Consider the following 22,110-nt stretch of genomic DNA (forward strand, 5'->3'; position numbering starts at 1 on the left):
ATGAAACCATCAACTCATTTCGTGTAGCCTGCTGAAATGCCATCTGCAGCATTAATTTCTACTCGTGGCCATTACTCATTTGGGATGCATTTCCAAGTTTGCTAGAGAATGGTAGGGTACAGCTCAACAGTGTTTTGTTCTTGGCAACAAAGCTGCCCAGAAGTCCACAGTGTGGGAAAGAGGGGGAGAAAAAAGACGATGGTAGTGTACTGTAAACTAGAGGAGGATCTTTTTGGCAATGTCAGCAGTGGGCAACTTCTCAATGCTTAAGTCAGTGTGCAGATAAAGGAGCATTTGCTCCACACACAGAGATACAACATGGGAGGCAAGCACTGACGTGCAAACAGAATATTGCTACCCACCGAGCAACGTGTGTATTGCCAATACTGGCAGGGGAATTTGATACTTGCTGATCATAAAAATGACTGAGGATAAAATATTGTACATCAGGTTTTATTTGGCCTTATTCAAAAGAGGATGAGAGAAGGGGATGTCTAGTTTGAAATCTTTGTTCTTTTTTAAAAAAGTTAATGCAGGGACAAATCCCAACCCCAACTTTTCCTAGAACATGAAACATCTTCCTTTGTTCATTTCTCTTTCATCTTTTGAACATCTTTGATTCTGGTCAATATGGAAACCAGAAGTATAGAAATACAGCAAGAAAACCTGTTTTCATGGTATTTCCAGCCCCATTTTGCAGACTCAGAGGACTGAGAACTTAACTGACTTCTGACGCTTTTAAGGACTCAGCAGACATTAATTATAAAACAGACTTAAAACATTCCTTTTTTAGCTTCCATTCCTATTTTAGATCATCACCATTTTCTTTATAATCTCCTTCAGGTATTTTCAGGTATTTGAAGACAGTTAGCAAATCCATGCCTCCCCCACAAGTCCTCTGTTCTGTAGACTAAAATATTTTATAGGGGAAATTTAGGTAGGCAATTAGGAGGATCTTTCTGGCTACGAGGGTGGTCAAGCAGTGGAACAGACTGCCTAGAGAAGTTGTGAAATCTCCATCCTTGGAAATTTTCAAAAGCAGGTTAGACAGCTTCAGTAGCCGATTTGATTTGGAGGAGATTCAGCCCGATTTAGTGGCTAAATCTCCAAATCTGAATCGAATTGGGAGAGCCATTAAAAGGTCTGAATTGAATCGGAAGCCTCCCAATCAATCCGGAGAGATTCAAAGTGATTTGGAGATTCGGCAATAGACTATGTGGATAGGCAGTCCTTGATGATGCTGGACACAGCTCCCTGCACATAGTGAGTCTGTTGTAGTGGGTGGAGGGGGGAAGGAAAGGGGCAGATCAATGTCCCCACAGTGAAGGAGAGATTGGGATTGGGATAAGATGCTCAAATCACCGAATTGAATCACTTTCCCTCTGAATCAGCCGAACCCAAATCCAAAGCAAATACTTGCTGCTTCGCACAGGCGTATTAGACAGATGCTTGTCTGGGATGGTTTAGTAAGGGATGATTCTGCCTTGAGCAAGAGGCTGGACTAGAAGATCTTGTAAAGTCCCATCCAGTCCTACTTTCCTGGGATCTTATAATCAGAATAGTAAAAACCTAATTCTGATGCCCCAAAGAGTTTACAGGGGATAGAGGAAAGCCACATTACTTCCCGTTTAACAGATGGGTTCAGAAGCACAAGAAGACTAAGGAGGTGGACAGATGCAACTTTAAAACATTTAGACAGTGAAAAAACAAACTTGCAAAAGAGCCCTGGTGCCCTAAAATACACAGGCAGCATGGCAACTCGGGCTAAATTTAACCTACAGGACAGCGGGCACTTCAATCAGTAAGGTCACAAAAATCAGAATAAAAAAAGGCCCATGTTGGATAGTTTTTATGCAACAACTAAGTTGCCATAAGCACCAGGTGATAACTTTGCCAGCTGGGAAACCTTCTAGGCCCATTGCTTCTTTGGACTTCTAGCATTAAAAAAACAAACAATAAAAAGAAAGGATTAGATTTGCTTAAATGAATCCCTATTGACCCATTTTGCACCATCACTTCAATGAGACAGGGTGAAAAAGATTAACTTCATTGAAGAGTAAAGAGTATTCACTGACATTCATCAGACATTCATATACTTACATCTGCTCTTGTGGGACTGGCTGGTTCCCAACAGGTCCAGTTGATGGAACAAAGGGTCTGGCTTTGTTTTTACTTTATTTTATTGCATACAACGCACCCCAGAATTAGACATGCACCAGTTTTTTGAAAGGAGAATGAAGAAAAATAAAGACTTCTCCTTACAAATAAGTGAGCAGCAGCAGCTAGGAGGCCCAGAATGCTCATTATTCTGCTCCCTGTAGATTGGGTGAACACTTTACTTTTGCTTTTGCCCACCCGAAGTGTCAGCAAATGTGGTTACCATATTTCCTATCATATAACATTAGCCTCAATGTCTGGCAGAAAGGGGTTATCTTGCACACAAGAAAACATGGTAACTTGCCTCAGGCCAATGCTGTTACTACTTTACCAGCAGAAGCTGTTAGAGTTCTCCAAGGCTTACAGAAGTACATTTATTCTCATCTAAAATACCAATATCTTTAAGTTGTTGCTAGTGTCAGAAAAGTGATTATAAACATCATATCTTTTTATAGGGGTGTAAGTTGTAGCTGTGTTAGTCTAAGGACATAGGCAGACAAGGTTCTTTGGGTGAATCTGATATCCTTTATTAGACCAATTTAGATAGTTAGAAAATCTTTTTTTAGCAAGCTTTTGGGTTTAAAAACCCTTCATCAGGCTGAGGAAGTCTCTGCAGTTGCAGTGTGCTCTGCCTGGATGGAAAGAAAAGCAAAGAAGCCAGAGGCTGGGCTGGTATTCATGCAAGATAGGCAGTCAGTGAAGATGTAAATTGAGGAGTCAGCGGGTAAGAGACACGCTGGGTGGGGAGGGGAGAGAAAAGGGGGATGAATGTAGCAGTTAAATAGTGGAGAGGTACCTGGGGAGTCAGATGTCAGGCAGGTTACAATATGTCATAAATGCAATGTCTATATTTAGTCCATGAGTTTTAGTATCCAGGAGGTTGATGAAGTGGAGTTCATAGGCTCGTCTCTGGGAAGTGTTGTGTAAGTTCCCTTTGAGGATCAGGACTGAGAGGTTGGAGAGAGCGTGGTTTTCTTGGGAGCAATGTGCCCCCCCCGGCGGTCATTGGGTATTCCTGCCTTTGATGGGTTTCCGGTGTGCGTTCATTCGGGTGCGCAGTTGGTGTTTGGTCTCTCCTACATATTGTCCATCAGGGCATTTGGTGCATTGGATGAGATACATGACATTTCTGCATGTGCAGCTGTAACATGCAGGGATGCTGATTAGGCCTGTGCGAAGCGGCTGAGTTCGGGGACAGTGATTCACTCTGATGATTCGAATCACTGTCCCAAATCGATTCAGCTGAATAGACCAAATCTCCAAATCAAACAGCACCCCCCTGCCCACTTTCCCAGCTCCGTCAATGGCTGCCCTGCCTGGCCCCAGCATTTAAAAAAAGCCCTGCACACACCGGCTGTTGCCAGGCGGGGGGGTGATCCTTGCTGCCCCCCACTGCCCCGGGCTGCCTGGGGGGGGTGGCCTCTGAAGTCCCAAGCCATGAGCCCCCAGAAGTCCCGACAGCTGCTGCAGCAGCCGGTGAGTATAGGGCCTTTTTTTTTTTTTTTAAAGAGCTGGGACGCTGGAGCCAGGTGGGGTTGGGAGAGTGGGTGGGAGTCAGGGGGTGCGCAGGAGGGCTGGGGGAGCAGGCAGGGATTGGGGTCTGATGTGGGTCCCCCTCATGCCCCCCCACTCCCACCCCCTACTCACTGGCACAGAGACCAGGTCCAGCTCCCTGCAGCGGTGAGCAGGGACTGTCCAAATCTCCAAAGCTCTCCGAATCTTTTCCGAATTGATTCGGACAGCTTTGAATCAATCCAGACCTTTCTATTGGTCTCCCTATTCAGTTTTGATTTGAAGATTTGGCAGCTGAATCAGGCCGAATCTCCTCTGAATCGAATCAGCACCCGAAGCTTCACACAGCCCTAATGTTGATGGCTCTGTTGTGGGGTGCAGTAATTGTGGGGGTGGTGGAGATGTGTTGGCAGGTTTTGCATTTTTTGTCGTGGTGTGGTCTGGATCCATTTGGTGTGGTCTGGGTCCATTCAGCATGTCTCTTACCCACTGACTCCTCAATTTACATCTTCACTGACTGCCTGTCTTGCATGCATATCCAACCCAGCCTCTGGCTTCTTTACTATTCATTTCATCCAGGCAGAGCACACGCCAACTGCAGAGACTTCCTCAGCCTGAAAACGGGGTTTTAAACCCAAAAGCTTGCTAAATTTTTTTTCCCCCAACTATTTAAGTTTGTCTAATAAAAGATATCAGATTCACGCAAAGAACCTTGTCTACCTAAATCTTTTTATAATATTCATCCATTCCAGACTGGTTCAAGATAGAGCTATTCTTTATACCAAAGCTAACAGTGTTGAGTTAACCAGGATAACATTTTTGGCTAATTTCCCATCGAGGACTCTTTCAACATCAAGGTGGTTTGCCTGGTTAAAATGATGGCATCTCTTTAGAAGCCCAGCAATAGTGCCTGAGTCGACAGCAATGCAACAGCACGTAGAAACAATATGGGAAAGCTTCTTTTGGGTTAAGTCCAGTCCCTGTCTATCCACATTATACAATCCCCTCCATGAATCTAACAAGCACCTGACAAGCATGAGTCTTACTGCTCTCATGGTCAGGAACCTCCTGATTTCCAGATGAAATATATGGGTGCAGTCTGCCCATGAATTTGTTCATCTAACATTTTCCTCTAGCTTCAAGTGCCAGTCTCTGTCCTTGGTGTTTATTCTGCCAATATCTTTATAAAGATCACTCATATGCACTCTCAGCCTTTGTTTCGTTAGGTTAAACAAGACATGATGCGTGAAGAAGCATTTCCTTTTATTCGTTTTTAATTGCCTGTGTTGTTAACTTCCCTCACTGACCCCATGTCCTTGTATTAGCAAATGGGGAAAAAAGAAAGGTTTTCACCAAAACATTTAATCACCTTAAAATGCCTTGATGAAATCACCACTAAATGTAGCTCCTCTCCTCCTACTCTAGGCCTTAACTTTCCCTTCCAACAATTTTGGCTTTCTCCTTCACCTTTTTACCTCCCAACACAACTCATTTGTTGAGCTATTTCTCCCTCCTGCTCCTGGCTACCCAGTACTTAAGAGATTTTTCTCTCTACAGGATTATGGTGGGAAGGTAGCTTCCTGTCACATTTATTTTAAGGTAAACTGGTAGAGTGCCCTTTATGGTGTTTCAGTAGGAAATAAATAGTACAGGAACAACGTCCCAAGCTGTATCTCTATTGAAAATACTGTACAAAGGGAGTTTACCACAAGAGGAAAAGCAGTTTAATCATTTGAGTTAATCATTGTAGGTGGTTTAGTGTCCCTGAGGGTCTGTAAAATAAAATACAATGGGAAACAGAAACATAACTGAGCTCCAATTCTTTTTGCTAGATCTAAAGGAGGATCTTAGGCATTCACAACCTGGCCCAAAGCCCACTGAAAGCACTGACTTCAATGAGCTCTGGATCAGACACATAGGCACTTCTGTGCTGAGGCCAGTAAGCCTATGCAGAGATTAGTCCCAGTAAGATTCATACTGGTTCTTTAAGTCTGATTTGTAGTCTACAATACAGCAAAGCTGGTGTCACAGTGAGCAGTGGCCCACATCTGCAGGATGGGTAGGTCTTTTAGTGTGGAAGCAATAGGAGTGGAAACTGCTCTCCTAGTTCTTCAGCGAAACAGCATCACTGTCAGAGTGGACATCAGCATTGGGGGGCAGCAGCCACTGATAACATGCTCCTATCGAAGAGGAAACCCTCCCCAACAGCCACTTGGAGTGAGGAAAAGGAAGAGGGCATTTGTGGTACCTGTGTTGATCTAAGGACATAGGACTAGACTCTTTGGATAAATCCAATATCTCATATTAGACCAACTAAAATAGTTGGAAAAAGTCTTCTTCACAAGTCTTTCAGGTACAAACACCCTTCTTCATGGTCAGGAAGTGCCTGCAGTTGTTTTGTGCTCTTCCTAGATGGGGTGGAATAGAAGCCAGAGGCCAATATGCAAGCATGCTAGTCAGTGAAAATGCAAATTGGATCCAGTCCCTCAGGTCTAATCCTCACAGGGAATTTACAAAACACCTTTTGCAGACGAGCCTACGAACTTCACTTTGTCAACCTCCTGGATACCAGAAATCATGCACTAAATATAGACGCCCAGCACTCTTTCCCGCCTATGCAGGGGGTCGGACTCGATGATCTATTGAGGGCCCTTCCAACCCTAACATCTATGAATCTATGAAACTTTGTCTGAAAAGGAAGATGAGAATTTAACTGCCAAGCCAAAGGTAACAACAAGAATTTAGTGGGGACAGCATAAGGGAAAATGTAGGGACAGCTCTGTAATCCTGCTACCAAAAGCAATGGTTATTCGGGATAGCTGGCTTACCCACCACAAATGTGAAAGGAAAACTAAAAGAATCACAATTCTCCTGCTCCTCACCTTTGTATCAGGGCGATTAAGGATGGACATGACTCTGTTATGTTGACATACAGCAACTGGAGAGCCTTACGATGGAAGTGGTGGATCATATTGATGCTGATTGCCCTGCTTTCTAATTGCGGGAAATGCATGATGATGTGGGGAAATCTTGTGCATGAAGCCTGGCAAACATTGTGTGAAAGCTCAGCCACAGAATCATAGGTCTGCCCCCAGCAGCATTGTTGGGGCTGCACAAAGCAGCCCCAGGAGCCCCTAGTTGCTTTGAAACCCAGCAGATGGACTAACTAGAGAGCAGAAATTCCCAGAAAGGATTTCCAACCAACAGAGCCACTTAACAGCCTGCTTCCAAGCAGAGAGGGGGTATAAATTAGAAACAGAGGAAGAGCAAAAGGGTTGCAAAGCTCTTACACTGAGATAAAAATCAGAGATGTTTTGGGAAGGGCCGATTAAATATTTTCCACTTAAAAAGAATTATTTTAGATCAGATCCATAAAGCATGTTTATTTATTAAAAAGGTGGTGCCTGTATTTGAGCTTCAGGACACCTCTAATAGTCATCTGTGAAGCAAAACAACCCTCCAACTCTTTTGCTTATGGGATACTAAAGCTAAAGGGTCATTGCAGAGGCTGAACTTAGCACTCTCCATCACCATTAAATGAAAACAAAGCGCTGCTTTTGGCAATTCTCACCAGGTTGAAAGATCCTCAACAGTTGTTCCTATCATCTCCAACCTCCCAGCAAATCCAATGTTGGCATAAAACTCAGCAAGTCTCCTTGCAAGCATATGCAGGTAGCAAGCATTAATAAAGTATATAGTTGGGAAAGGTGTTAGACAACCTTTGGGCACAAAACGCCCTTCACCAGGTCTTAGAAAGCTTGTCTAGTGGGCACCATAAGAGCTACTGTCAAACAAATCTTGCTCCTCACATAATCCCTAGACCATCACAGCTGCAAGGCCACTACAACACCTAATAAATAGTGGCATTCGTGTCTGTCTATAGCCCTTCGTTGTCATATCCAAGCATCTCACCAGCCTCATCCAGTCTTAATCACACAGCAGCCCTGTGAAGTAGGAAGCTGTAATAAACTCCATCTTACAGGTAGGACCCTGAGCCACAGAGAAATAAATGACTTGCCAAGGTTGCTCACAGCATCTGTGGCAGAGCAGGGAACCGAGCGTGGGACTCTGGAGACTTGGAGAAGTAGGACTCTAACAACGGGACCATGCTTGTATCTGTAATCCTGTGAGGACACCTCCTTTTCATGGACAGCCACAAAGCAAATGCAGATAATGCCTGCTGTGGTATCTACCCTCACTATCAAGTTCACTTGCTTATAGAATCACAGAAAAGTAGGGCTGGAAGAGACCTCAGGAGATCATCTAGTCCAGTCCCCCGCTCAAGGCAGGATCCCCCCTGACTAAATCATCCCAGCCAAGTATCTGTCTAACCCGCTCCTGAAAATTTCCAAGGCTGGAGATTGCAACAGATCTCTAGGCAGCCTAGACGATATGCGTCCACACGGAGTAGCCAACAACCATATTTTGTGTATTTTAGTGATACTTTATATTTAGTGGAGGCTCACAAAAATACACACCTAAAAATGACAGTATTTTCCTGCTGTGTCATTTCCATGTGAGACACTACAGATGCCACTGGGCTATTATAGGATTTTGAGTGGGAGGAAAGGCAGTCTATGCTTTGTGAATTCATGCAATATTTACTCTGGTAGTTGCTCTCCAGACTAGGTAAACCTGTATCTGATTTAGTTGGCGCTGTTGAAGGGGCTAGAGTTGACCATCTATACTTGCACTGCAGTGTCCAATCTTGTATTTAGGAACTTAGATGCTACTGCAACAGAACTAGATCAGACCTGATGAATGGGACAGGCTGCTCAGAGGTTATCTGAAATAGCTAGCCATGCAATCCATGCTCTAGAGCCCTTGTGTTTTCAAGTTAGGCTGTATCATAGTGGTCAGCAGATCAACTGCACATCTGCAGTGGTGGAGATGTCAAGTGGGGAGCAACTGGGGATTTGGAGACAGTAAATTCTGTGTTGGGAAGCAACGAAAGATGCTGAAGCAACGAGAGATGCTTGGTCTTATGTGTTCAGCACAGAAACCGGGCCAACCAGCTGCCTCGATGGATGACATTTCATGGGAATCCTTCCTCATCTGATTGGTTTTCAAATATAATTAGATATTAAAATAAATGAAATCAAATGAAGAAATTGATTTTCTCTATTGAACATTGTCATCCCAAATAAATCTGTGTATTATTATCCCAACAGACTAAAATGGAGATAGGCAGGCATGCCTACATGTTTAAAACCTCAACAGAAGGCACTACAGTATGTACAGACAGAAGCATGGGAATGAACCATTACAACTGAATCACAGAGAAAGCACACACATTACTGGTGGGGTACTGGTACAGACAACGAATGCATGACAACACCCCAGCGACTGAGCAACTCCCCAGCAATCTTTGTGGGTCATCATATACAATGCGACACTCCTTCACTGGTCCAATAATACAAGCAGCAGAGCTGACCCACTAAACACTAGACAAAGTATCTGGTAATATTTTTTTCAGAGAAATTGCTGAAGAAAAAAGCTCAACCATTCATTCCCCCATGAGATCAATGTGGTTTTTTTTACAGTGCTACCAGCTGATCATTCCCACAGAGATATAAGCAGTGCTTCCTTGAGAAGCTGTCCTGCTGACAAGGTGCTGGCATGATGGACTAGACAGGGAAGGAGGAAGGAACATAGCAAAGATTTCAAGTTAAAACACATTTTCACCACTTCATGCCCTGGGAAAAACCCTCACAAGATGATATGCAAACTCAAGAGAGAGTCATGCTGCGTTCAGCTGTGATCTGAAATCCTGCTGAATCACTGAGTGCAATAATTTGCATTTAAAAGAAGAATAAAATGACCCAATGTTAGTCAGGATGTGAGAAGTTGACTAAATATTCAGATTGGACTGATTACATTTTCATACTATTTTGATGAAATGCATTAACAAGGGCCTGCATGAATTAGTGAAAACCAAACCATGTTGGTGTGGCTGGCTCTGCTCCCTGCCTCTGAATGCATCGTTCTGGGACGTCTGGCAACCCGAGCAACCCTCCTGCAGCAACAGGCTGAGTTACAAAGGTTTAAAGCAGGGGTGGGCAATTATTTTGGGCAGAGGGCCGCTTACTGAGTTTTGGCAAGCCATTGACGGCCGCATGACAGGCAGCCAGGGGCAGATACATATTAATTTTCTAAATTTTTTAGGCGCCCTGGAGGCCGGATAGAGTGGCCTGGCGGGCCGCATCTGGCCCCCGAGCCACATTTTGCCCACCCCTTGTTTAAAGCAATCGTGTTTTCAAGGTTTATTTTGCCGGGGGTGGAACGACAGGCTGCATTCATAGACTGACCTCCCAACCAGCATCTTAGCCCATACTCCCTGCTCAACTAGAGAGCTAGCACAACTTGTTGGGAGATAAAGGGCATTTAAAAGATGCAGCAAGTGAGGCATTTCCCAGGCAAGTTCAGTCTTCTGGACCAGCAGAGGCAGTGAAAGGCGTCGCTGCTCCACCACCTGCCCCGGTCCTTGTGTCTAGCTGCCCTTGGGAAACAACGTGCAGCCCTTGTGCTAGTCTGCCACAGTCAGGCGCACTGTGCAATCAGCAAACAATGCAATATAGATATAGCACATAGGCTTCCTGTATGCAAACCCTCCTCCTCTGGGCTCATCCATATAGACTGTAAGGTTTTGGGGCAGAGACTGTCGTTCATTATGTGATTGCATATCCCGTAGCATAACAGGATCCGGAGCTAGCTGAGGCCTCTACAAGTTATCACAATGTTACATATAAGAAGCAGTCAAATATACAAGGTTAAAAGAATGCTCTTTAGGTTTCAAGGTCAAGGCCACTGTGAAGGTGCCTGTTCAAGGTTAATTCGGGCCCTTGACGTATCCATCCTGCACGCAGAATGACACAGTACTCTTCTGGAATGATTAGTACGTGGTTCAGGTAACGAAGGATGGCACCACATGCACAGGCAGCCGTGGCTATGGCATTTCCTCACTTTATGTCTGCAAAGTGGCATTTTTAAATGTTAGTGAGAAAAATCTCAGCCCCATTTTAAAAAATGTTTTGCGGACGATCCTTTGTTTTTATCCACTGGGGAAAGATAGAAAGGCTGAAAAACAGAACAAAGGGTGAAGAAGAGGGTTTTACCTTACTTCAATCACTCCCCGCCCTATTTGATGAAATCAAGGTGGGAAAGGGAACAAATGTGGGAATTTTCTAAATCATCTTGAAAAAAAAATCTTTTCCAAATGTAGTTGAACAATTAAATATTTTGACAAAAATTATTTGTTTTTCATGGGAAAAACTTGTTTGCTATTGAATATGCATCTCTTCCCCCCCCCCACACTTTTTTTTTTGGACTAAAATGTTGTTCAGCAGCTAAACTCAGTCATCATTACTTCAAGCAGCTCGTAAGCTGGCCCAGCCCAAGTGTCATTTTGTGCAACAACCAGAAGACGCGTTGCTGGCCCCAGGGGTTTAATGCTGGGCGAGTGTTACAGGCCTGCAGCAGGCAATGGAGCTGCAAAAAACATCTGAAAACAGTAATGTCACAAGAATTTTTTTTACAATGCACCGTGCATCTTAAAGCTTCCCCAGTAAGCACCTTGAGGGCTAAACAATCTGGTCCAGTAGGGTCAGGAGGAGCCAGGGATCAGCAAAATGAACTTTAAAATCACCCTGTTCAAAATTCAACATTGAACTTTTCTTCTAAATATAGGCTTGATTACTCCCCTCTAAATGGTCATTTATTAACATGACAGAAACATTTCCACATCATTTGTCACGGTTCAGTGAGCGTTGTTATCTTTGCTCAAGCAAGGCAGACCGCAGACTACAGTGGCATGGCTCAGTGGAGGTGAGCTGCGTGGGAAGACTGCAACACACCTCCAAGTGACGGGCCAGGCTCCACCTAGAGCTATTTGCTTTTTACCTCCAGAGCTGACATTCACGCACATGCTCGCACACACAGAAGTCACAGCAAACAAATAAAACTTAGGGCACCTTGTATCCGTGTCCCAGGTCTAAACCTGCTTCCAACAAATGATCCAAGCACTCGTTTTTCCCTTGATGCCCCTTGCATGTTCCCATTTTCCGAGCCATAGCTCTCCCCATACCCAAGTCCCTCCTCAGGGGCCTCTGAACTCAACAGGAGTCTTCCCCTGGACTCGGCATCAGGCCCATTAGCCTTGCTTCCTTTGTGATGCCCACAGAAACCAAGCCTGAACACAGTAAAATCTTTCAAGATCTGATTTCCTCCGAGCTTCCCCATGTGCTCTGCCTTCTCTGGTTTTGCCTACTGGCTATGAACCCTTCGTTTTCATTTTGCATCTTGAATCGCCCACCATGCGTGCTTGGGATGTTTCAAGGGACAAATCCTGCCCACCTTCTCTGTGCGTCTTCTTTGCAAGACACAAAGCTACTGTATGTTTTATGCAACCTTTAACTATTACTCAGGCATAAGCTGTGGCAACATGGACACGAACTGCTTTCTCAAGCCAAGCTTTTCAAACCAGACTTGTAGCATGGACACAAACACATTTACACCACTAATCTGCGTTTAGACCAATGTAAACGTGGAGGAGACGGATGCACAGTGTGCACTCTTGCACCAGCGTAAGTCACTCCATTCTGGGGCAAAGCTACCACCCAGAAAGCTGAGAGTAAGTCTGTTGTTCAATATCTAGACAGCGTGGAAGGGAGGCCCGACAAGTCCCTACTGCTCGCAGGCAGTGAAATCTCTGTTCTACTGATAGTACGGCAGAGGGATATTTATATCACTTCACCGCTTCATAACCATTGGAATGAATCTTATATCCACTGAATACAATGCCTGGGATAATAAGATAATAACCCTGCAATAAAGTGTGAAGAGCTTTGCAACCAGTTTTATGTTCCCATACAATGTGGCACCTAAACTGCAACCACTTCCATTCAATATGCATGTTTTTTCAATTCCCGCTGCACCACATTTTTCACATAAAATAATTGATTACAACAAGAAATCAATTTTAATGTGGAGGTACTCCCCTGGGGCATCACACGCAACATTAGAACAAGAGGCAGCTAGCGCTTCCGTTCTGCTCCCCAGTGCACTACAAAGAAAGAGCGAGATTCCCAAGTGGATGGGCTGTTTGGATATGAAACCACCGAACTGTTTCAGTCGAACCATCGAGTCGGAGGAAGTAGGCTGCTAGGCTTGGCTGGACGCAAATGGGAGATTATGTCATGCCCTTTTTTGTTCAAATAGATTGCCAAGAGGTGCTTGGGGGGAGAATCTCCCCTGCTTTGCTACTGCTCCCTGCTGCTCTCGACTGTTGTTGCAAACATTTTAAAATTTAAGATAAAAAAGTGACTCCTTCCCAGTGGAAGAACCTACTCACTGTGAACATCAGCATCTGTAAACTGTATGTGCGGGATGGGCGACCTTCCCTTCCCATTTCCTGGCAAGATCTGAGGCAGACGGATGTTAAATCACCCATCCATGGTCTAACAGGAAGGTGGTGGGACAGCCAAAACTGAACTTGGGAGCCCAAGCTTGCGGTTTTGTATGGTAACTTTAAAGCATATCTTAATTTAATCCAGTGGGAGCCAATCTTTCTGGTAGGTGTGCCAAAAATTAACCCTGAACCTTCCCCTAGTGCCACTCTGATACCCTTCCCTTACCTGATCTACTGCTCTGCTTTCTGCTCCCTGCCTGGTCTTCAGCTCTATTTTCTGCTTTCTCTGCCACTGTGCTGCCTGTCCACTCTCCAGTCTACCACACGCCATGCACGCTTGTGGCACCCATGTTGCAGGTTGGCCACTGTTGATCTAATCCACCCGTCTATAATCTCTCCCTGGACACTGCTTGCTCCCAGTAAAAAACCTGGTAATCAGAGGTAGAATTTTTGGTGTGAAATGACTCCTAATAAAGTCCATCACTCCCAAGCCCATATTCCCACTAACTGGTAGGCTGGTAGATTTAGTTCCCCAGCTACTAGGTTCCTGGTACATTTTTCATACCAGGGCTACTAAAGTCGGCAAACTCTCAAAGATGAAAGATAAATGCATTAAGTTTATTATTAAGTTGCAACAGGGTTCGACTGAGCAGGGAGGAGAATCAGATTCAGCTACCAGGCTGAGACATGGTATTAGGAATGGAAGAGATGGACAAAACTGTGACTCCCTGCAAATCACAGTGTTGTTCCTGAAGACTGGAAAAAGAAGCACCGTGTGCTGCAACCAAAATGCTTGATGATGCATCTATGCAAGGTGGGAGGCCAAAGCATTTTTTTTTTTTTTTTTAGGACTGAAACGAGCTAGCATCTCCTCCCCAGTCTGAATCCCCACCTTACCGATGGGAATGTAAAGTGTCTCAGCGGATTCCTTGCTTTTGTCCTAATTCAGTCAACACAAACTGTGGCTCTGTTGCTTTAGTATGAACAACATGCATTATGAATGTCTTTGCAATTCACAGGTTACTAGATCTCCTCATGGGATATTTATCAGAGACCTTTTGCAAAACCCTTGGACTAGCTGGTGTATATTATCTACACTTTATCTTGCTATGTGATCTCCCAACATCCACCCAAGGCAGTTTCTTTTGCTATCTGTTCTTGTCATCTGTGAGAGGAATGCCCTTAAGGGTGCTAAATGCTTGTGTCTGCTGACAATTTATAATGGTAACCTGAACAGGCTGGAAGGAAAAAGAAATACGTATAATGTGGTCATCACAGCTGCGCAATGGGTTGGATCCTCTTTTACTCTAAAGGGGATTAAGCACGGTTCAGCAGCAGAGCATCTGGCCTCATCCAAGCCATGAAAACACCATTTCAAAGCCTACCTTACTGGTACTGCTGTGCTTCCTACCCAGAGACAAGGACTTCACATGCACTTTCCCCAGTTCTCACATGAGTTTTTCAAAGCTATCGCTTCACTGGTTTTTATGGTTACTCTTCATTTGCATACTTTATTTACATGCAGGGCCTCACTGACATCATGAGGTTTTGCTGACATCATGGCAACAACTGCATAAGGTGGACCAAACCACACGATCATAGTTGTGTGTGCTCCAGTGACCGAATTCAATGGAGGAAGTACAGGATGAAGTTTTCTGGCCTCCATTACATGGAAGGTGAACCTAGATGCTTGCAACAGTCCAGACAGATTCCAACTTATCCCCCTGAGCGTGAGATATGAGCTCAGGTGACTTCTTTGCTGACTTTTTCTCCTTCAACTGCATACTGGTGGCATGAAAAAGGTCCTTTTTCAGGAGACTGAACCAGACAGTGGAAAGAGATTGCCTAAGGTCCTAGCTAAACTGTAACTTCTGTATTGCATCAGTCCTCCGACAACAGGATAGTGCCTTTACAAAGCTATTAAAGATCAATCCTGCAGTGTACGTGGCATTAAATGTTTCTGTACACGTCTCCAAGAAAATCTAACTTCAGGAGTGTAGCGCGGTTCAGGCACACAGCTGAAACACAGTTTGGCTGCAAGATAAACATGGTACTTTAAATTGCACCCGGGGAAAGAGTGCCCTGTCTGAATTCTGCAGAGTTTTACAAATTTATTAACTGCACTTATTGGATTACGTGGCTGGCCAGCCATGAAGATGCTGCCATATAATCAATTGCCAGTTGGTAATCCAGCTTGAGTTTCCTTGGCTGGGAATTTCCAGTTCATATTAAAAATGTAGTTACACTCTCCCTAAGGTGGTTTTAATGGATTATTTGCACTGTCTAGGTGGCTATATTCACTTGGCCTTTGGCCTCTGGCTTTATATAGCTACATGGAATCTGCTGTAGTTGACCACAGACAGAAACTTGCGGTACAGAGACCCTCAGATATGGCAGTAGGACAGCAAGTGAGAAACGCTGGATTAGCCACTACACCACGACTATGCAAATTGTTAAAAAATATAGGAACAACATATTTAATCTCAAAAAACACAGCATTAGCTCAAGCCCTCTTCACAAGGCTGAATGAATTCACTGCTGGGACTGAAGTTTGCTCTGTTCAGGATCCCCCCACATGTGAATACTTGAGGCATGTCTAAACAAAGTCTCTTTGGGTCTTTTTTCAGGCACTTCCTAAGACTCAGGAAAACCAAAGATTACTGTTGATTCTCAACGTCTCACTTTTCAGCTGTCTCACTGGAGATGCCTCAAGGAAGCCCGATTCTCAACAGGCAGGCTGGATGGCACTTTCTGAAAAACAGGCTCTTGGGAGCATCTAACCTTGGACACTCACAATCACAGGTCAATTTTGAAAATTGTCACCGTTTTCTGCTGTGTAACAACATGAACAGGGTTATCTTGAGTATCAGCATCCACTAAACCACAGTATATGAATAGCCAACCAGAAAAATGGGCATTGAAAATGTTGCACGATGTGCAAGATGGACGAGTCATCCTGCGTATAACCTGACTGATTTTTCCTTTAACTTTAAACAGCGCGATCCCAAAGTTATTTATTCTTATATTTACAATACTAAAGACGCCTTTCTAAGCCTATAGGTGCTTGAACAGAATGAATTGTGCAACAAACAAAATTATATTACAGTTCAGCAGCTTTAAAACCATTAGTTCTACAGGGACCCAGCCTGGCACTCGGTCACCACCTAAGAGGCATGTCATCAAGCTTCTTCCCAGTGCCTCCACCACAGGCATCTCTTTGCAGCATCACAGGGTCACTGAATCTGGACTGTTTCAGACCATACAGTCTCTGAGACTTCAGCGCTACCCCTGCCCCCCTTCCAGCCCCCCAGCCCTTCTCTTCTATTAATAAAGAGAAGGCAGCACCCTGCTGACAACAGCTGCGGGAATAGGCTGAGCAGTGGTCCTTGCGGTAGGGTAGTTCTACACAATCTAGGACTTCCTAGGTCATAACTAACTCTGATCTCCCCCTGGGACTGAGTCTGCAGCGACTGGAAATCCCAGCTTCATCATAGTAACATCATGAATTCAAATATTTGTAAGTATCTCCAGCTTCTTTAGCATTTCAGATAAACACGGCATCACCGAATGACATTCCAAGACGGGAAAGGGAAGGGTAGATCAATGGCCCTTTTGGACAGGGCTTGCCTACCTCCGGTCGTTTCTCCTCCGTCTGAACAGCTTCTTGGTGTGTGCAATTTCAGCTTCATGCGGCAATGGATGGTAACCCTGGAGAAAAAGGGAAGGGAAACAACAATGATTACTTCTGGGGTATAGAAGGCAGTGACAGCTAAATGGTTGGAAGAGAGGATCAGGTTCTGTACTCCATGTGTCAGGAAGTTGTCGGATAACTGGAGTGGGAAACCAGGCAACTCTGAATGATGCTCCCTGTTTTCCATAATTAATTTTTATGTTATGTTGCAGGATAGAGGTATTCTTTACCCTTTGCGCTTAAAGCCCTAATTAATATGCTTCTGTTTTCAGTTACACTGCATGGGAACTATACGTTATGAAATAATAGCTGTGAGCCCCCTCATATCTATACTAAAGAACCAATAAACTAGGACATTTTTATAGGAAGGGAGGCAGTATTGCGTAGAACAGAGGACATGCAAGTGTGAGTCAGAAGTATTGATGACTCTGTAATTTACTGACTCTAAGCCAACAAATTATATTATCCTTGGCACTCGTAAAGCATTTCTTAGCTTTGCTTTGCTTCATAGCATAAGAACTACCATGTGGGTTCAGACCAGAGGTCCATCTAGACCAGGAGCAAGCCTCCAACAGTGATAAGCAGCAGACACTTCACAGAAAGAGTCTAAGAATAGGGCATGTGTTGAGTGACCCATCCCCTGTCAGACCAAGCAGGTCACCCGGGTGGATGACATTCCTAATGGTCAAGCTTAAGAGCTCAGGAAGGCCCTATCCTCTGCAAATTTGTCTAATCCCTTTCTTTGACCAAGCTGTATTACTGGCTTCCATGGCATCTTGTGGAAATGCGTTCCTGGCATTAACCAAGTAATCCATTCAATGCTTTTGTAATAGGAAACAAGCTGGGAAACAAGTGAGGCAGGGAGGAGGTTAAGTGTATTGCCCAAACAAGTTAGTAGAAGAGCTGGGGTCACAATCAAGGCAGCCGATCTTTGGTGCTGTCTCCAGGTCCCCAAACCATGCTGCATCCTCTTTCTGTGACTCAGTTCACCCATATGATCATGGGGCAATTTGGCTTACTTGCCTGCTAGGGGTGCTGTGAGGCTTCATGACCGTTTGCAAAGTGCAAAATGCTTCAGAGGTTTTTTGGATGAAAGGCATGATATGTACCGTATTTACTTCATTAGAAGACAGGATTTTTCCCCCCCATTGAACATGGGGGAAAAAGCCCCTTGCCTGACGATTGAGCATGAGGCAGTGGAAGGGCACCCCCTCCACTGCCTCTGCACACCCTGCCACTCCTCTCCTGCAGCTCCAGTCACCCCTTTCCTGTCTCGCCCCCTCTACTGCACTCCTCCTTGCCCTACTGCTTCCCCCACTGTCTGCCCCCCTCATCACCTCTTCCCCTTCCAGCTGCAGTAGCTGGGGCAGAGGGTGGGGGGAGGAATTTAAGATTATTAAATTATAATAATTTAATATTATTATAATTAGATTCCATACAAGGAAAATTATAATAAATATATATATTTTCCACATGTAGAATCTTATTAATGGGAGGGGGGGTCATCTTGTATTTAGGGTCATTTTGTATTCATGGTAAGTGCTAAGCATAATTTATTTTATTGGTACTATAGAGTCATAGCAAGCCACCAAAGACGGTGTTAAAAAAACAACAACCCAAAACAACCCCTCCTCCAAATACCCCCCACCAAAAAACGCCCCCAGCAACAACAACAATTATGCACTACAGTACTTCCCTGGCTTGCAATAAAAGCTTGGTGGCTTGCAGTAAAAGTCACTCTCTCTACTTCCATAACAATCCCTCTCTCTCGGTTACAGTCTCTGCCTCAACACTAGTGAATCACCCACCACGTGAGAGGCTGCCAGGGAGCAGCATGCATAAGGGGGAGCAGTGGGCGGGAGGTCTCCTTGGCGTGCACCACTGCTTTGTCACACTGGCACGGCAACACGATGCACCCGCTGCCGGCTTCAGAAAGCTCTCTCTCTCCCTGAGATCCTGAAAAGTTCTCAGAGTCGACTTTAGTAGCAGTTTTGCCCAAAATAACGATCTGTGATTCTCCAAGTGGAAGATGCTGTGGAAGCACAAAGGCCTCCAGGAACATCAGTGACATCAGGCTTGTAACCCTCGGAGAGTGAGGCCAGAAAGGATCACTGTGACCATCTACCCTGATCACCAGGGATCCTAGTTTTCTCTGTTTAAAAATTGCAAAATCTCTGATAAACCCTTCCAAAATCCAGGATTAAAATGAAATGCCACTATATATATAGGTATCAGTTGAACACAATGTTTTCATAGATAGATAGATATTAGGGTCGGAAAGGACCTCATTCGGTCACCGAGTCCGAACCCCTGCCCTTCGCAGGAAAGAGTGCTGGGGTCAGACGACATATCTTATTGACATATTTATGATTTTAAAGCAATTTGGAAACCCACCAGTGCCTCAGTCTCTATAATAAAATAAATTCTAAAGACCTATACATTTTGGTGTTTGATTTGGGGTTTTTTATCATGCAACATCAAAGCTCTCCCTGCTCCCCTTCACCCACCCGGACACAGGTCCAGGCCCCTCACTCCCCACCCATAGCCCCCACTCCCCCAGCTCTGCCGGAGAAGGCCCCCAGCTGCCCGCACTACAGGACCAGGGCCCCAGGTCCGCAGCCCCCCGCAGCAGCGCCTGAGCTCTGGCTGGTGCCCACAGGAGGCAGCAGCTGCAGCGGTGGAGCAGAGCACACAGCCCGGCTCTCCCACCCCCAGGGGCAGATCCCCTCCAGGAGTGCACACAGTGGCAAGGAGTCAGCCTCCCCCACCCCCCACGTAAGTAACCCACAACCCATCCTGTTCCCCACCTGGGCCCTGCAGCCATGCATAGCCCCACGCCCTACACACCACCCCAGCTGAGCAGCGCCCCAACCCCAACCCCAACCCCAACCCCAGCCCTGCCTAGCTCCCACCATCCCTCACTATGGGGGGCTCAAATTCCCCCTCCCCTTGACCTACCTGCAGGACCTGCTCTCCACACCTCCTGGTGGCCATGGGCACGTGTATGTGCACACATGCACGTGGTGCTCCCTGCCTGACCGCCCTCCTCCTGCTACCCCCAGCTCTGGCAGACTGGAACTGTGCCAGTCTGCAAGAGGAAACCCACCGTTTCCTGTGTTTTTCTCCTTTAAAGGAGAAAAACCAGGTTTTACCACGTTTTTCCACAGTAAAGTGCTGCTGCATCTTGTGCATCAGCATCCCTGCACTTGAAAATGGTGGTGGAGGCACCTGACCTAAAGCTCGTTTGTCAAGCTGCCGGTGGCTGCTGGAGCGTGGCAATTGCCGTGCTCTAGCACACTTGATTGAGTGAGTCTGCTCTGACGCGCTGTAATTACAGTGCACCAGGATAGCCTCTGCGCTCATGTATAGGCAGCCTAAGGTTGTAAACAAGCAAGACAGGCAAACACCATCACTAAGGCCTGAATAATTAAGGTGAAGCCAGAGTAGATTTGCACCTTACAGGCCAACCAAAGCTTTCGTGACACTCAGCTGCTGTGGACAGTTTCCTTTCCCAGAATATTTAAACCACTGCCAGAGAGCACAAGGGCCTGAAGCACCCACTGAGTTGAATATAAGCTTTCACTAAACTTATCCCTCTGCCATCCTTAATGCGCACTGTAGGTTAATGGTACATTGCTGCCCACTTCAGCAGAGCATAATTAATACAATTTTAGCTACAACTAAATGCTGGGGAAGACAGACTGATTTTACATCAAGTGGGGGGCAGGGAGGAGGGGCGACATGGGACTATAATGCATTTTAATAGGTCAAAATTCTGTCGTCCTACTAGGGCCCAAGAGGGCACAATTACATTTTCTAAGACTAGTCATGAAAATCCCTTGGTGGGGAGTGGGAGAAGAGCAGGCTTGCTAGCCTACAAACTTGTCTATTTTAGCATTCCTAAATGTATTTTGGGGAGGGAAGTCTCCTTTGGGAGCAGGGTTGGACCAAGCTGACTAAAACAAATGCCAGAGGCTGCTCAGAGGAATGTGAGTAGCAGTCCTGGACAGATGGATGAGTGAACAGTAGGTAGGCAAGGCCGTTAAAGATGTAGGATAGGCATGCTCATTTTGCAGTTTATCACGTGGCTATCCCCATCGTATAGCTAGTGTGTGCATATACATATAACATACGTACTGTATACATAACTTTATGTATACACAGGCACCACAAAAGCAAAGCACCATCATTTTAAAGCTGAATTTTCTAGGTCAACCTCAATGTCAGGTGTCCAACCAGAAAAAAAATCAAATGCTTGAGCCTCACTTTTTTGGTAATCTAACCAAATGAGCAGGCACACTCCTATAAATGAAGCCAGAATTGGTGGAGTGCAACCAAGCAAAAGACCCATTGGCAAATCATCGTTGCTTGAGAGGACTGGGATAGCGGGAAGCTACTTTTCTTTTTCAGCCTAACGGATCAATGAGTACATGCTGTTCACCACTCTCTTGCCCCCGCAACAGATCTGAGTAATACCTGCAGCTCCCACATACAGCACTGAGCATTGGTCCAGTGAGATTAGCAAGCAGTCTCTATTGCCTCCGATCAGGATGCCTTTTCATAGCCTGCTTTCAGCATGTGATCTGAGACATCATATACACAAAGTAATCTGCTCCCCAGCCCTGGAGAACAGGTACACTGAGGTGTAGAGCCCTAACAGGTCAGGAGACCTGTGTTCTTTGGTGGGGGATAAGGGGCATGGTCAGGTGAGAGTCACATGATCAGCTACCACCTATAAAAGCAGTTGGCAACTTAGATAAGTCAGCAAAGACCATGGGAGAGAAGAGTAGTGACAGGTCTCCAGAGATCCCAGGCAGGGGCCTGGGGAGAGCAACTGCTGGGAACAGGCACCTCCATGGAGAAGAGATGCAAAGCCCCGGGAAGATGGCGATAAGGCGGAGGAACCCTGGCAGGATTCTCACGCCAAGAGGAAGGACTGTGCAGATGTGGAAGCCCAATGTCATCTGAAAGACCCAACTCATCCTGGAGAACAGAGACGGATGGTCCAACATGCTATTTCTGTAACGAGAACTAAGACCGGGAAGGGGAATAGTACTGCGATGACAACCGGGCATGGTGTTTGGATTCAAGCAACATGGACAATGACCGTGATTCTTAAGTCAGCTCATGGAGGTAGTTAGGTCAAAGGACGTGGTCATCATAGGTGACCTGAACTTCCCAGACATCTGCTGGGAAGAGCAGTCAGCCAGGTCTGACCGCTCACGTAGGTTCCTAGCCAGAGTGCAGGACCTCCATCTAACCCAGGAGGTGCACAGCCCCACCAGGGGGGATGCCTTGTTGGACCTGGTGCTGGCCACGGATGACGACCTGGTGAGGGGGCTGC

General features: G+C 45.5%; 1 protein-coding gene across 6 annotated transcripts in view; it reads right to left on the reverse strand.

The window, feature by feature from the left end:
• CTIF (cap binding complex dependent translation initiation factor) overlaps window positions 1-22,110 on the reverse strand; it is a 331,179-nt gene that overhangs the window by 132,077 nt on the left and 176,992 nt on the right. For all 6 annotated transcript variants that reach the window (XR_002100346.1, XR_002100345.1, XM_019531783.1 and 3 more), the window contains one exon: window positions 16,707-16,783. Coding sequence is in view for 4 of the 6 variants with exons in the window: in XM_019531783.1 (XP_019387328.1) it covers window positions 16,707-16,783 (77 nt within the window). In the remaining 2 variants the exon portion in view is untranslated. The remainder of the gene's footprint in view (window positions 1-16,706; window positions 16,784-22,110) is intronic.

Source organism: Crocodylus porosus, unplaced genomic scaffold (assembly GCF_001723895.1).
Source record: "Crocodylus porosus isolate Cpor-Errol unplaced genomic scaffold, CroPor_comp1, whole genome shotgun sequence".
Classification (NCBI taxonomy): Eukaryota; Metazoa; Chordata; order Crocodylia; family Crocodylidae; genus Crocodylus; species Crocodylus porosus.